This window comes from Panulirus ornatus, chromosome 5 (assembly GCF_036320965.1).
Source record: "Panulirus ornatus isolate Po-2019 chromosome 5, ASM3632096v1, whole genome shotgun sequence".
Classification (NCBI taxonomy): Eukaryota; Metazoa; Arthropoda; class Malacostraca; order Decapoda; family Palinuridae; genus Panulirus; species Panulirus ornatus.
Genome location: NC_092228.1, coordinates 3217689 through 3235129, shown reverse-complemented (window position 1 = coordinate 3235129; position 17441 = coordinate 3217689). Strand labels below are relative to the sequence as shown.

The following is a 17441-nucleotide window of genomic DNA, read 5'->3' as shown; positions in this document are numbered from 1 at the left end:
AATTAAGATCTGAGACTGACATAAATCACAGCCAAAGGGTTCATGTAACCAGGATTAATTCCCTCTTCATATTTCAAATCCATCAAAGGTGAACATTCATTTGCTGCATAATCCTTCAAATACTTATCATAACCAATTATAAATCAACTATTCCACCATCTTCATACAGTAACCTGTTAAAACCTCTACTTTGTAAAGCAAACCTAAGAGACAAGAAAACCAAGAAAAAATCTCACTTGAGAGCATCATCTGGGCCAACTGCTTGGTCCACTAGGGGAAGAAGCTGTATCAGCCTGTGTTGGTATACAGGTGGAAGAGATGCAAAGGTGTGCTTATTCAGGATTGCACGTAGATTGATACCAGCTAGGATGGAGTCTGGTGTCTCTAGGTCAACACTTCCTTCTTTAGTCTGGGCCAACTGTGCTGCTGCTGAGAGCTTGCGCTGAGACCTGAAAATAATAAGAAATAACTTCCTCATTCACCATGATTTTGATAAAAAATAAACAAAATCATTGTACCAATGAAAAACAAAGATATTTATTTATTTATTATTCATTTTGCTTTGTCGCTGTCTCCGGCGTTAGCGAGGTAGTGCAAGGAAGCAGACAAAAGAATGGCCCAACCCACCCACATATACATGCATATACATACACGTCCACACACGCAAATATACATACCTATACATCTTAACGTATACATATATATACACACACAGACATATACATATATACACATGTACATAATTCATACTGTCTGCCTTTATTCATTCCCATTGCCACCTCGCCACACATGAAATATCAACCCCCTACCCCCTCATGTGCGCGAGGTAGCGCTAGGAAGACAACAAAGACCCCATTCGTTCACACTCAGTCTCTAGCTGTCACGTAATAATGCACCGAAACCACAGCTCCCTTTCCACATCCAGGCCCCACAGAACTTTCCATGGTTTACCCCAGACACTTCACATGCCCTGGTTCAATCCATTGACAGCACGTCAACCCCGGTATACTACATTGCTCCAATTCACTCTATTCCTTGCACGCCTATTCAACAAAACAATTTGGCAGAGTTAAATCAGGCACATATAAATATTCATAGATTTTTTCATTATTATTATACTTGATCGCCATTTCCTACATCAGCGAGGTAGCGCCAGGAAACACACGAAGAATGTCCCATCCACTCATATGCACATTCATATTATTTATCTTATTATACTTAATCACTGTCTCCCGCTTTAGCGAGGTAGCACAAGGAAACAGATGAAAGAATGGCACAACCTACACACATACACATGTATATACATATGTAAGGCATGTGTACAAGTAGGAAGAGAGGAAAGTGATTGGTTCTCAGTGAATGTTAGTTTGTGGCAGTGGTGCGTGATGTCTCCATGGTTGTTTAATTTGTTTATGGATGGGGTGGTTAGGGAGGTGAATGCAAGAGTTCTGGAGAGAGGGGGTAAGTATGCAGTCTGTGATGGATGAGAGATGTGCGGTAATAAAAAGTGTGGTTGAGAGAGGAAAAGGGTGTATTGAAATGGTTTGGTCACATGGAGAGAATGAGTGAGGAAAGATTGACAAAGAGGATATATGTGTCAGGGGTGGAGAAGGATGGAGTGAAAAAGATTTTGAGTGATCGGGACCTGAAAATACAGAAGGATGAAAGGTGTGCAAGGAATAGAGTGAATTGGAATGATGTGGTATAATGGGGTCAACGTGCTGTCGATGGATTGAACCAGGGCATGTGGCAGGGTGGTGATGGGAATGGATGAAGGCAGCAAGTATGAGTATGTACATGTGTATATATGTATATGTCTGTGTCTGTATATGTATGTATACGTTGAAATGTATAGGTGTGTACATGTGCGTGTGTGGATGTTTATGTACATACCTGTGTATGTGGGTGGGTTGGGCCATTCTTTCATTTGTTTCCTTGCTCTACCTCGCTAACACAGGAGATGGCGACTAAGTATAATAAATAAATAAATAATATATGCACATGTATATACATAAATGCCTACACATGCACATATACATACATATACATTTCAACACATACAAAAAAAAAAAAAAAAATATATATATATATATATATATATATATATACAATGTTGTATGGTTGCGAGGCGTGGGATATGGATAGAGTTGTGCGGAGGAGGATGGATGTGCTGCAAATGAGATGTTTGAGGACAATGTGTGGTGTGAGGTGGTTTGATCGAGTGAGTAACGTAAGGGTAAGAGAGATGTGTGGAAATAAAAAGAGCGTGGTTGAGAGAGCAGAAGAGGGTGTTTTGAAGTGGTTTGGGCACATGGAGAGGATGAGTGAGGAAAGATTGACCAAGAGGATATATGTGTCAGAGGTGGAGGGAGCAAGGAGAAGAGGGAGACCAAATTGGAGGTGGAAAGATGGAGTGAAAAAGATTTTGTGTGATCGGGGCCTGAACATGCAGGAGGGTGAAAGGAGGGCAAGGAATAGAGTGAATTGGAGCGATGTGGTATACCGGGGTTGACGTGCTGTCAGTGGATTGAATCAAGGCATGTGAAGTGTCTGGGGTAAACCATGGAAAGCTGTGTAGGTATGTATATTTGCGTGTGTGGACGTATGTATATACATGTGTATGGGGGGGGTTGGGCCATTTCTTTCGTCTGTTTCCTTGCGCTACCTCGCAAACGCGGGAGACAGCGACAAAGTATAAAAAAAAAAAAAAAAAAAAAAAATATATATATATATATATATATATATATATATATATATATATATATATATATATATATATATATATTCCCTGGGGATAGGGGAGAAAGAATGCTTCCCACGTATTCCCTGCGTGTCGTAGAAGGCAACTAAAAGGGGAGGGAGCGGGGGGCTGGAAATCCTCCCCTCTCAATTTTTTTAATTTTCCAAAAGAAGGAACAGAGAAGGGGGCCAGGTGAGGATATTCCCTCAGTGGCCCAGTTCTCTGTTCTTAACGCTACCTCACTAATGCGGGAAATGGCGAATAGTTTGAAAGAAAGAAAGATATATATATATATATTTTTTTTTTTTTTTTTTTTATACTTTGTCGCTGTCTCCCGCGTTTACGAGGTATCGCAAGGAAACAGACAAAAGAAATGGCCCAACCCCCCCCATACACATGTACATACACACGTCCACACACGCAAATATACATACCTACACAGCTTTCCATGGTTTACCCCAGACGCTTCACATGCCTTGATTCAATCCACTGACAGCACGTCAACCCCTGTATACCACATCGCTCCAATTCACTCTATTCCTTGCCCTCCTTTCACCCTCCTGCATGTTCAGGCCCCGATCACACAAAATCCTTTTCACTCCATCTTTCCACCTCCAATTTGGTCTCCCTCTTCTCCTCGTTCCCTCCACCTCCGACACATATATCCTCTTGGTCAATCTTTCCTCACTCATTCTCTCCATGTGCCCAAACCATTTCAAAACACCCTCTTCTGCTCTCTCAACCACGCTCTTTTTATTTCCACACATCTCTCTTACCCTTACGTTACTTACTCGATCAAACCACCTCACACCACACATTGTCCTCAAACATCTCATTTCCAGCACATCCATCCTCCTGCGCACAACTCTATCCATAGCCCACGCCTCGCAACCATACAACATTGTTGGAACTACTATTCCTTCAAACATACCCATTTTTGCTTTCCGGGATAATGATCTCGACTTCCACACATTTTTCAAGGCTCCCAAAATTTTCGCCCCCTCCCCCACCCTATGATCCACTTCCGCTTCCATGGTTCCATCCGCTGACAGATCCACTCCCAGATATCTAAAACACTTCACTTCCTCCAGCCTCTCACCATTCAAACTCACCTCCCAATTGACTTGACCCTCAACCCTACTGTACCTAATAACCTTGCTCTTATTCACATTTACTCTTAACTTTCTTCTTCCACACACTTTACCAAACTCCGTCACCAGCTTCTGCAGTTTCTCACATGAATCCGCCACCAGCGCTGTATCATCAGCGAACAACAACTGACTCACTTCCCAAGCTCTCTCATCCCCAACAGACTTCATACTTGCCCCTCTTTCCAAAACTCTTGCATTTACTTCCCTAACAACCCCATCCATAAACAAATTAAACAACCATGGAGACATCACACACCCCTGCCGCAAACCTACATTCACTGAGAACCAATCACTTTCCTCTCTTCCCACGTATTCCCTGCGTGTCGTAGAAGGCAACTAAAAGGGGAGGGAGCGGGGGGCTGGAAATCCTCCCCTCTCGTTTTTTTTTAATTTTCCAAAAGAAGGAACAGAGAATTGGGCCAGTCAAAGGCCCAGTCCTCTGTTCTTAATGCTACCTCGCTAACGCGGGAAATGGCGAATAGTTTAAAAGAAAAAAAAGATATATATATATATATATATATATATATATATATATATATATATATATATATATATATATATATATATGATACAGCGCTGGTGGCGGATTCATGTGAGAAACTGCAGAAGCTGGTGACGGAGTTTGGTAAAGTGTGTGGAAGAAGAAAGTTAAGAGTAAATGTGAATAAGAGCAAGGTTATTAGGTACAGTAGGGTTGAGGGTCAAGTCAATTGGGAGGTGAGTTTGAATGGAGAAAAACTGGAGGAAGTGAAGTGTTTTAGATATCTGGGAGTGGATCTGTCAGCGGATGGAACCATGGAAGCGGAAGTGGATCATAGGGTGGGGGAGGGGGCGAAAATTTTGGGAGCCTTGAAAAATGTGTGGAAGTCGAGAACATTATCCCGGAAAGCAAAAATGGGTATGTTTGAAGGAATAGTGGTTCCAACAATGTTGTATGGTTGCGAGGCATGGGCTATGGATAGAGTTGTGCGCAGGAGGATGGATGTGCTGGAAATGAGATGTTTGAGGACAATGTGTGGCGTGAGGTGGTTTGATCGAGTAAGTAACGTAAGGGTAAGAGAGATGTGTGGAAATAAAAAGAGCGTGGTTGAGAGAGCAGAAGAGGGTGTTTTGAAATGGTTTGGGCACATGGAGAGAATGAGTGAGGAAAGATTGACCAAGAGGATATATGTGTCGGAGGTGGAGGGAACGAGGAGAAGAGGGAGACCAAATTGGAGGTGGAAAGATGGAGTGAAAAGGATTTTGTGTGATCGGGGCCTGAACATGCAGGAGGGTGAAAGGAGGGCAAGGAATAGAGTGAATTGGAGCAATGTGGTATACAGGGGTTGACGTGCTGTCAGTGGATTGAATCAAGGCATGTGAAGCGTCCGGGGTAAACCATGGAAAGCTGTGTAGGTATGTATATTTGCGTGTGTGGACGTGTGTATGTACATGTGTATGGGGGGGGGTTGGGCCATTTCTTTCGTCTGTTTCCTTGCGCTACCTCGCAAACGCGGGAGACAGCGACAAAGTATAAAAAAAAAAAAAAAAAAAAAAAAATATATATATATATATTTTTTTTTTTCAAACTATTCGCCATTTCCCGCGTTAGCGAGGTAGCGTTAAGAACAGAGAACTGGGCCACTGAGGGAATATCCTCACCTGGCCCCCTTCTCTGTTCCTTCTTTTGGAAAATTAAAAAAATTGAGAGGGGAGGATTTCCAGCCCCCCGCTCCCTCCCCTTTTAGTCGCCTTCTACGACACGCAGGGAATACGTGGGAAGTATTCTTTCTCCCCATCCCCAGGGATAAATATATATATATATATATATATATATATATATTTTTTTTTTTTTTTTTTTTTTATACTTTGTCGCTGTCTCCCGCGTTTGCGAGGTAGCGCAAGGAAACAGACGAAAGAAATGGCCCAACCCCCCCCCCCCATACACATGTACATACACACGTCCACACACGCAAATATACATACCTACACAGCTTTCCATGGTTTACCCCAGACGCTTCACATGCCTTGATTCAATCCACTGACAGCACGTCAACCCCTGTATACCACATGACTCCAATTCACTCTATTCCTTGCCCTCCTTTCACCCTCCTGCATGTTCAGGCCCCGATCACACAAAATCTTTTTCACTCCATCTTTCCACCTCCAATTTGGTCTCCCTCTTCTCCTCGTTCCCTCCACCTCCGACACATATATCCTCTTGGTCAATCTCTCCTCACTCATTCTCTCCATGTGCCCAAACCATTTCAAAACACCCTCTTCTGCTCTCTCAACCACGCTCTTTTTATTTCCACACATCTCTCTTACCCTTACGTTACTTACTCGATCAAACCACCTCACACCACACATTGTCCTCAAACATCTCATTTCCAGCACATCCATCCTCCTGCGCACATCTCTATCCATAGCCCACGCCTCGCAACCATACAACATTGTTGGAACCACTATTCCCTCAAACATACCCATTTTTGCTTTCCGAGATAATGTTCTCGACTTCCACACATTTTTCAAGGCTCCCAAAATTTTCGCCCCCTCCCCCACCCTATGATCCACTTCCGCTTCCATGGTTCCATCCGCTGACAGATCCACTCCCAGATATCTAAAACACTTCACTTCCTCCAGTTTTTCTCCATTCAAACTCACCTCCCAATTGACTTGACCCTCACCCCTACTGTACCTAATAACCTTGCTCTTATTCACATTTACTCTCAACTTTCTTCTTCCACACACTTTACCAAACTCAGTCACCAGCTTCTGCAGTTTCTCACATGAATCAGCCACCAGCGCTGTATCATCAGCGAACAACAACTGACTCACTTCCCAAGCTCTCTCATCCCCAACAGACTTCATACTTGCCCCTCTTTCCAGGACTCTTGCATTTACCTCCCTTACAACCCCATCCATAAACAAATTAAACAACCATGGAGACATCACACACCCCTGCCGCAAACCTACATTCACTGAGAACCAATCACTTTCCTCTCTTCCTACACGTACACATGCCTTACATCCTCGATAAAAACTTTTCACTGCTTCTAACAACTTGCCTCCAACACCATATATTCTTAATACCTTCCACAGAGCATCTCTATCAACTCTATCATATGCCTTCTCCAGATCCATAAATGCTACATACAAATCCATTTGCTTTTCTAAGTATTTCTCACATACATTCTTCAAAGCAAACACCTGATCCACACATCCTCTACCACTTCTGAAACCGCACTGCTCTTCCCCAATCTGATGCTCTGTACATGCCTTCACCCTCTCAATCAATATATATATATATATATATATATATATATATATATATATATATATATATATATATATATATATATACACACACACATATATATATATATATATATATTTGCTTTGTCGCTGTCTCCCGCGTTTGCGAGGTAGCGCAAGGAAACAGACGAAAGAAATGGCCCAACCCACCCCCATACACATGTATATACATACGTCCACACACGCAAATATACATACCTACACAGCTTTCCATGGTTTACCCCAGACGCTTCACATGCCCTGATTCAATCCACTGACAGCACGTCAACCCTGGTATACAACATCGATCCAATTCACTCTATTCCTTGCCCTCCTTTCACCCTCCTGCATGTTCAGGCCCCGATCACACAAAATCTTTTTCACTCCATCTTTCCACCTCCAATTTGGTCTCCCTCTTCTCCTCGTTCCCTCCACCTCCGACACATATATCCTCTTGGTCAATCTTTCCTCACTCATTCTCTCCATGTGCCCAAACCATTTCAAAACACCCTCTTCTGCTCTCTCAACCACGCTCTTTTTATTTCCACACATCTCTCTTATCCTTTCGTTACTTACTCGATCAAACCACCTCACACCACACATTGTCCTCAAACATCTCATTTCCAGCACATCCATCCTCCTGCGCACAACTCTTATCCATAGCCCACACCTCGCAACCATACAACAATGTTGGAACCACTATTCCTTCAAACATACTCATTTTTGCTTTCCGAGATAATGTTCTCGACTTCCACACATTCTTCAAGGCTCCCAGGATTTTCGCCCCCTCCCCCACCCTATGATCCACTTCCGCTTCCATGGTTCCATCCGCTGCCAGATCCACTCCCAGATATCTAAAACACTTTACTTCCTCCAGTTTTTCTCCATTCAAACTTACCTCCCAATTGACTTGACCCTCAACCCTACTGAACCTAATAACCTTGCTCTTATTCACATTTACTCTTAACTTTCTTCTTTCACACACTTTACCAAACTCAGTCACCAGCTTCTGCAGTTTCTCACATGAATCAGCCACCAGCGCTGTATCATCAGCGAACAACAACTGACTCACTTCCCAAGCTCTCTCATCCCCAACAGACTTCATACTTGCCCCTCTTTCCAAAACTCTTGCATTCACCTCCCTAACAACCCCACCCATAAACAAATTAAACAACCATGGAGACATCACACACCCCTGCCGCAAACCTACATTCACTGAGAACCAATCACTTTCCTCTCTTCCTACACGTACACATGCCTTACATCCTCGATAAAAACTTTTCACTGCTTCTAACAACTTGCCTCCCACACCATATATTCTTAATACCTTCCACAGAGCATCTCTATCAACTCTACCATATGCCTTCTCCAGATCCATAAATGCTACATACAAATCCATTTGCTTTTCTAAGTATTTCTCACATACATTCTTCAAAGCAAACACCTGATCCACACATCCTCTACCACTTCTGAAACCACACTGCTCTTCCCAATATATGAGAACAATGGAAGTAAGGGGAGTGGGGGAGGAATGGGATGTATTTAGGGAATCAGTGATGGATTGCGCAAAAGATGCTTGTGGCATGAGAAGAGTGGGAGGTGGGTTGATTAGAAAGGGTAGTGAGTGGTGGGATGAAGAAGTAAGAGTATTAGTGAAAGAGAAGAGAGAGGCATTTGGACGATTTTTGCAGGGAAAAAATGCAATTGAGTGGGAGATGTATAAAAGAAAGAGACAGGAGGTCAAGAGAAAGGTGCAAGAGGTGAAAAAAAGGGCAAATGAGAGTTGGGGTGAGAGAGTATCATTTAATTTTAGGGAGAATAAAAAGATGTTCTGGAAGGAGGTAAATAAAGTGCGTAAGACAAGGGAGCAAATGGGAACTTCAGTGAAGGGCGCAAATGGGGAGGTGATAACAAGTAGTGGTGATGTGAGAAGGAGATGGAGTGAGTATTTTGAAGGTTTGTTGAATGTGTTTGATGATAGAGTGGCAGATATAGGGTGTTTTGGTCGAGGTGGTGTGCAAAGTGAGAGGGTTAGGGAAAATGATTTGGTAAACAGAGAAGAGGTAGTAAAGGCTTTGCGGAAGATGAAAGCCGGCAAGGCAGCAGGTTTGGTTGGTATTGCAGTGGAATTTATTAAAAAAGGGGGTGACTGTATTGTTGACTGGTTGGTAAGGTTATTTAATGTATGTATGACTCATGGTGAGGTGCCTGAGGATTGGCGGAATGCGTGCATAGTGCCATTGTACAAAGGCAAAGGGGATAAGAGTGAGTGCTCAAATTACAGAGGTATAAGTTTGTTGAGTATTCCTGGTAAATTATATGGAAGGGTATTGATTGAGAGGGTGAAGGCATGTACAGAGCATCAGATTGGGGAAGAGCAGTGTGGTTTCAGAAGTGGTAGAGGATGTGTGGATCAGGTGTTTGCTTTGAAGAATGTATGTGAGAAATACTTAGAAAAGCAAATGGATTTGTATGTAGCATTTATGGATCTGGAGAAGGCATATGATAGAGTTGATAGAGATGCTCTGTTGAAGGTATTAAGAATATATGGTGTGGGAGGAAAGTTGTTAGAAGCAGTGAAAAGTTTTTATCGAGGATGTAAGGCATGTGTACGTGTAGGAAGTGAGGAAAGTGATTGGTTCTCAGTGAATGTAGGTTTGCGGCAGGGGTGTGTGATGTCTCCATGGTTGTTTAATTTGTTTATGGATGGGGTTGTTAGGGAGGTGAATGCAAGAGTTTTGGAAAGAGAGGCAAGTATGAAGTCTGTTGGGGATGAGAGAGCTTGGGAAGTGAGTCAGTTGTTGTTCGCTGATGATACAGCGCTGGTGGCTGATTCATGTGAGAAACTGCAGAAGCTGGTGACTGAGTTTGGTAAAGTGTGTGAAAGAAGAAAGTTAAGAGTAAATGTGAATAAGAGCAAGGTTATTAGGTACAGTAGGGTTGAGGGTCAAGTCAATTGGGAGGTGAGTTTGAATGGAGAAAAACTGGAGGAAGTGAAGTGTTTTAGATATCTGGGAGTGGATCTGGCAGCGGATGGAACCATGGAAGCGGAAGTGGATCATAGGGTGGGGGAGGGGGCAAAAATTCTGGGAGCCTTGAAGAATGTGTGGAAGTCGAGAACATTATCTCGGAAAGCAAAAATGGGTATGTTTGAAGGAATAGTTGTTCCAACAATGTTGTATGGTTGCGAGGTGTGGGCTATGGATAGAGTTGTGCGCAGGATGATGGATGTGCTGGAAATGAGATGTTTGAGGACAATGTGTGGTGTGAGGTGGTTTGATCGAGTAAGTAACGTAAGGGTAAGAGAGATGTGTGGAAATAAAAAGAGCGTGGTTGAGAGAGCAGAAGAGGGTGTTTTGAAGTGGTTTGGGCACATGGAGAGAATGAGTGAGGAAAGATTGACCAAGGGGATATATGTGTCGGAGGTGGAGGGAACGAGGAGAAGAGGGAGACCAAATTGGAGGTGGAAAGATGGAGTGAAAAAGATTTTGTGTGATCGGAGCCTGAACATGCAGGAGGGTGAAAGGAGGGCAAGGAATAGAGTGAATTGGAGCGAGGTGGTATACCGGGGTTGACGTGCTGTCAGTGGATTGAATCAAGGCATGTGTATGGGGGTGGGTTGGGCCATTTCTTTCGTCTGTTTCCTTGCGCTACCTCGCAAACGCGGGAGACAGCGACAAAGCAAAAAAAAAAAAAAAAAAAAAAAAAAAATATAGAAAGCGACTAGAGGGGACGGGAGCGGGGGGCCAGAAATCCTCCCCTCCTTGTATTAACTTTCTAAAATGGGAAACAGAAGAAGGAGTCACGCGGGGAGTGCTCATCCTCCTCGAAGGCTCAGAGTGGGGTGCCTAAATGTGTGTGGATGTAACCAAGATGTGAAAAAAGGAGAGATAGGTAGTATGTTTGAGGAGAGGAACCTGGATGTTTTGGCTCTGAGTGAAACGAAGCTCAAGGGTAAAGGGGAAGAGTGGTTTGGGAATGTCTGGGGAGTAAAGTCAGGGGTTAGTGAGAGGACAAGAGCAAGGGAAGGAGTAGCAATACTCCTGAAACAGGAGTTGTGGGAGTATGTGATAGAGTGTAAGAAAGTAAATTCTCGATTAATATGGGTAAAACTGAAAGTTGATGGAGAGAGGTGGGTGATTATTGGTGCATATGCACCTGGGCATGAGAAGAAAGATCAAGAGAGGCAAGTGTTTTGGGAGCAGCTGAATGAGTGTGTTAGTGGTTTTGATGCACGAGACCGGGTTATAGTGATGGGTGATTTGAATGCAAAGGTGAGTAATGTGGCAGTTGAGGGAAAAATTGGTATACATGGGGTGTTCAGTGTTGTAAATGGAAATGGTGAAGAGCTTGTAGATTTATGTGCTGAAAAAGGACTGATGATTGGGAATACCTGGTTTAAAAAGCGAGATATACATAAGTATACTTATGTAAGTAGGAGAGATGGCCAGAGAGCGTTATTGGATTACGTGTTAATTGACAGGCGTGCGAAAGAGAGACTTTTGGATGTTAATGTGCTGAGAGGTGCAACTGGAGGGATGTTTGATCATTATCTTGTGGAGGCTAAGGTGAAGATTTGTATGGGTTTTCAGAAAAGAAGAGTGAATGTTGGGGTGAAGAGGGTGGTGAGAGTAAGTGAGCTTGAGAAGGAGACCTGTGTGAGGAAGTACCAGGAGAGACTGAGTACAGAACGGAAAAAGGTGAGAACAATGGAAGCAAGGGGAGTGGGGGAGGAATGGGATGTATTTAGGGAATCAGTGATGGATTGCGCAAAAGATGCTTGTGGCATGAGAAGAGTGGGAGGTGGGTTGATTAGAAAGGGTAGTGAGTGGTGGGATGAAGAAGTAAGAGTATTAGTGAAAGAGAAGAGAGAGGCATTTGGACGATTTTTGCAGGGAAAAAATGCAATTGAGTGGGAGATGTATAAAAGAAAGAGACAGGAGGTCAAGAGAAAGGTGCAAGAGGTGAAAAAAAGGGCAAATGAGAGTTGGGGTGAGAGAGTATCATTAAATTTTAGGGAGAATAAAAAGATGTTCTGGAAGGAGGTAAATAAAGTGCGTAAGACAAGGGAGCAAATGGGAACTTCAGTGAAGGGCGCAAATGGGGAGGTGATAACAAGTAGTGGTGATGTGAGAAGGAGATGGAGTGAGTATTTTGAAGGTTTGTTGAATGTGTTTGATGATAGAGTGGCAGATATAGGGTGTTTGGGTCGAGGTGGTGTGCAAAGTGAGAGGGTTAGGGAAAATGATTTGGTAAACAGAGAAGAGGTAGTGAAAGCTTTGCGGAAGATGAAAGCCGGCAAGGCAGCAGGTTTGGATGGTATTGCAGTGGAATTTATTAAAAAAGGGGGTGACTGTATTGTTGACTGGTTGGTAAGGTTATTTAATGTATGTATGACTCATGGTGAGGTGCCTGAGGATTGGCGGAATGCGTGCATAGTGCCATTGTACAAAGGCAAAGGGGATAAGAGTGAGTGCTCAAATTACAGAGGTATAAGTTTGTTGAGTATTCCTGGTAAATTATATGGGAGGGTATTGATTGAGAGGGTGAAGGCATGTACAGAGCATCAGATTGGGGAAGAGCAGTGTGGTTTCAGAAGTGGTAGAGGATGTGTGGATCAGGTGTTTGCTTTGAAGAATGTATGTGAGAAATACTTAGAAAAGCAAATGGATTTGTATGTAGCATTTATGGATCTGGAGAAGGCATATGATAGAGTTGATAGAGATGCTCTGTTGAAGGTATTAAGAATATATGGTGTGGGAGGAAAGTTGTTAGAAGCAGTGAAAAGTTTTTATCGAGGATGTAAGGCATGTGTACGTGTAGGAAGAGAGGAAAGTGATTGGTTCTCAGTGAATGTAGGTTTGCGGCAGGGGTGTGTGATGTCTCCATGGTTGTTTAATTTGTTTATGGATGGGGTTGTTAGGGAGGTAAATGCAAGAGTTTTGGAAAGAGGGGCAAGTATGAAGTCTGTTGGGGATGAGAGAGCTTGGGAAGTGAGTCAGTTGTTGTTCGCTGATGATACAGCGCTGGTGGCTGATTCATGTGAGAAACTGCAGAAGCTGGTGACTGAGTTTGGTAAAGTGTGTGGAAGAAGAAAGTTAAGAGTAAATGTGAATAAGAGCAAGGTTAATTATTAGGTACAGTAGGGTTGAGGGTCAAGTCAATTGGGAGGTGAGTTTGAATGGAGAAAAACTGGAGGAAGTGAAGTGTTTTAGATATCTGGGAGTGGATCTGGCAGCGGATGGAACCATGGAAGCGGAAGTGGATGATAGGGTGGGGGAGGGGGCGAAAATTCTGGGGGCCTTGAAGAATGTGTGGAAGTCGAGAACATTATCTCGGAAAGCAAAAATGGGTATGTTTGAAGGAATAGTGGTTCCAACAATGTTGTATGGTTGCGAGGCGTGGGCTATGGATAGAGTTGTGCGCAGGAGGATGGATGTGCTGGAAATGAGATGTCTGAGGACAATGTGTGGTGTGAGGTGGTTTGATCGAGTGAGTAACGTAAGGGTAAGAGAGATGTGTGGAAATAAAAAGAGCGTGGTTGAGAGAGCAGAAGAGGGTGTTTTGAAGTGGTTTGGGCACATGGAGAGGATGAGTGAGGAAAGATTGACCAAGAGGATATATGTGTCGGAGGTGGAGGGAGCAAGGAGAAGAGGGAGACCAAATTGGAGGTGGAAAGATGGAGTGAAAATGATTTTGTGTGATCGGGGCCTGAGCATGCAGGAGGGTGAAAGGAGGGCAAGGAATAGAGTGAATTGGAGCGATGTGGTATACCGGGGTTGACGTGCTGTCAGTGGATTGAAGCAAGGCATGTGAAGCGTCTGGGGTAAACCATGGAAAGCTGTGTAGGTATGTATATTTACGTGTGTGGACGTATGTATATACATGTGTATGGGGGTGGGTTTGGCCATTTCTTTCGTCTGTTTCCTTACGCTACCTCGCAAACGCGGGAGACAGCGACAGAGTATAATAAAAAAAAAATATATATATATATATATATATATATATATATATATATATATATATATATATATATATATATTTTTTTTTTTTTTTTTTTTTTTTTTTATACTTTGTCGCTGTCTCCCGCGTTTGCGAGGTAGCGCAAGGAAACAGACGAAAGAAATGGCCCAACCCCCCCCATACACATGTACATACACACGTCCACACACGCAAATATACATACCTACACAGCTTTCCATGGTTTACCCCAGACGCTTCACATGCCTTGATTCAATCCACTGACAGCACGTCAACCCCTGTATACCACATCGCTCCAATTCACTCTATTCCTTGCCCTCCTTTCACCCTCCTGCATGTTCAGGCCCCGATCACACAAAATCCTTTTCACTCCATCTTTCCACCTCCAATTTGGTCTCCCTCTTCTCCTCGTTCCCTCCACCTCCGACACATATATCCTCTTGGTCAATCTTTCCTCACTCATTCTCTCCATGTGCCCAAACCACTTCAAAACACCCTCTTCTGCTCTCTCAACCACGCTCTTTTTATTTCCACACATCTCTCTTACCCTTACGTTACTTACTCGATCAAACCACCTCACACCACACATTGTCCTCAAACATCTCATTTCCAGCACATCCATCCTCCTACGCACAACTCTATCCATAGCCCACGCCTCGCAACCATACAGCATTGTTGGAACTACTATTCCTTCAAACATACCCATTTTTGCTTTCCGGGATAATGTTCTCGACTTCCACACATTTTTCAAGGCTCCCAAAATTTTCGCCCCCTCCCCCACCCTATGATCCACTTCCGCTTCCATGGTTCCATCCGCTGACAGATCCACTCCCAGATATCTAAAACACTTCACTTCCTCCAGCCTCTCACCATTCAAACTCACCTCCCAATTGACTTGACCCTCAACCCTACTGTACCTAATAACCTTGCTCTTATTCACATTTACTCTTAACTTTCTTCTTCCACACACTTTACCAAACTCCGTCACCAGCTTCTGCAGTTTCTCACATGAATCCGCCACCAGCGCTGTATCATCAGCGAACAACAACTGACTCACTTCCCAAGCTCTCTCATCCCCAACAGACTTCATACTTGCCCCTCTTTCCAAAACTCTTGCATTTACCTCCCTAACAACCCCATCCATAAACAAATTAAACAACCATGGAGACATCACACACCCCTGCCGCAAACCTACATTCACTGAGAACCAATCACTTTCCTCTCTTCCTACACGTACACATGCCTTACATCCTCGATAAAAACTTTTCACTGCTTCTAACAACTTTCCTCCCACACCATATATTCTTAATACCTTCCACAGAGCATCTCTATCAACTCTATCATATGCCTTCTCCAGATCCATAAATGCTACATACAAATCCATTTGCTTTTCTAAGTATTTCTCACATACATTCTTCAAAGCAAACACCTGATCCACACATCCTCTACCACTTCTGAAACCACACTGCTCTTCCCCAATCTGATGCTCTGTACATGCCTTCACCCTCTCAATCAATACCCTCCCATATAATTTACCAGGAATACTCAACAAACTTATACCTCTGTAATTTGAGCACTCACTCTTATCCCCTTTGCCTTTGTACAATGGCACTATGCAAGCATTCCGCCAATCCTCAGGCACCTCACCATGAGTCATACATACATTAAATAACCTTACCAACCAGTCAACAATACAGTCACCCCCTTTTTTAATAAATTCCACTGCAATACCATCCAAACCTGCTGCCTTGCCGGCTTTCATCTTCCGCAAAGCTTTTACTACCTCTTCTCTGTTTACCAAATCATTTTCCCTAACCCTCTCACTTTGCACACCACCTCGACCCAAACACCCTATATCTGCCACTCTGTCATCAGACACATTCAACAAACCTTCAAAATACTCATTCCATCTCCTTCTCACATCACCACTACTTGTTATCACCTCCCCATTTACGCCCTTCACTGAAGTTCCCATTTGCTCCCTTGTCTTACGCACCCTATTTACCTCCTTCCAGAACATCTTTTTATTCTCCCTAAAATTTACTGATAGTCTCTCACCCCAACTCTCATTTGCCCTTTTTTTCACCTCTTGCACCTTTCTCTTGACCTCCTGTCTCTTTCTTTTATACTTCTCCCACTCAATTGCATTTTTTCCCTGCAAAAATCGTCCAAATGCCTCTCTCTTCTCTTTCACTAATACTCTTATATATATATATATATATATATATATTTTTTTTTTTTCTTTATCGCTGTCTCCTGCGTTTGCGAGGTAGCGCAAGGAAACAGACGAAAGAAATGGCCCAACCCACCCCCATACACATGTATATACATACGTCCACACACGCAAATATACATACCTACACAGCTTTCCATATATATACATGTACATATTCATACTTGCTAATGCAAGAAAATGCAAATATATTTACACCTAAACAAACAAAGAACAGCAAGGCAGCTATAGTGGATAGGACCCTTTCAATGCATGTATGACTCATGGTGAGGTCCCTATGGATTATTGGAATACCAGTATATTGCTACAGTATAAAAGCAAGGGCAACAAAAGTAAATGTTTAAATTACAGATGTATAAATTTGTTAAGTGTACCTGGTAAGTTGTAAAGGAAAGCTGTGACTGAGATGATGTTGGCATGCATAGTCTCAGACTAGGTGCAACAATGTGGCTTCAGAGTTTGCTATGGAAGTTAGTCATGTCTAATGGCCAGGACTATAGGTTAAGGAAAATGGTGATGTGTGCTGTCTTTGTGAAATGAGTGCAGTACAATTCAGGAGTAAGTATTCCGTGTCTTCAGTTACATCTTAAGCCTAACATGAGGTGTCTTGTGAGATGCTGAATCGGTGTTTGTAATGTAGCAGAGATGGGTGGCATTCAAAGCATATATGAGATAACATAACTTGTGTACGGGTCTTCAGTGGAGTGCATGTCTGGTGGAGCAGTGTTCCAGGTTAAGTCTGGAAGGCGATTTTCAATGCTTATTGAGTAAGGTCAGCAAATATACTTTCGTCAGCACTGTATTTGTTGGGGAATGGGGAATGTGTGAGCTGTGGTCGATGGTTAGTTGGAGGTTACTTTGGACTGAAGGGGTCTAGTGCTGTTGCAAAGAACTGAGTATTGAGCCTGTTGTGGTGGGATTATACTGACAGGATCTTGGTTTCATCGCACAAGTGATGAGTGTTTGTAGCAGGAGCAGAGGGCTGGAAATATTATGATGCCTTGCTAAAGTGGGAAAAGTGACCAGGCATTTAAAAACAAGGAAACAAATAAATATACTGATA

General features: G+C 43.0%; 1 protein-coding gene across 4 annotated transcripts in view; it reads right to left on the bottom strand.

Moving 5' to 3' along the window:
• Positions 1-17441, bottom strand: part of Asx (Additional sex combs) — a 92715-nt gene that overhangs the window by 44621 nt on the left and 30653 nt on the right. For all 4 annotated transcript variants that reach the window (XM_071659322.1, XM_071659341.1, XM_071659311.1 and 1 more), the window contains one exon: positions 237-449. In XM_071659322.1, coding sequence (XP_071515423.1) covers positions 237-449 — 213 coding nt within the window. The remainder of the gene's footprint in view (positions 1-236; positions 450-17441) is intronic.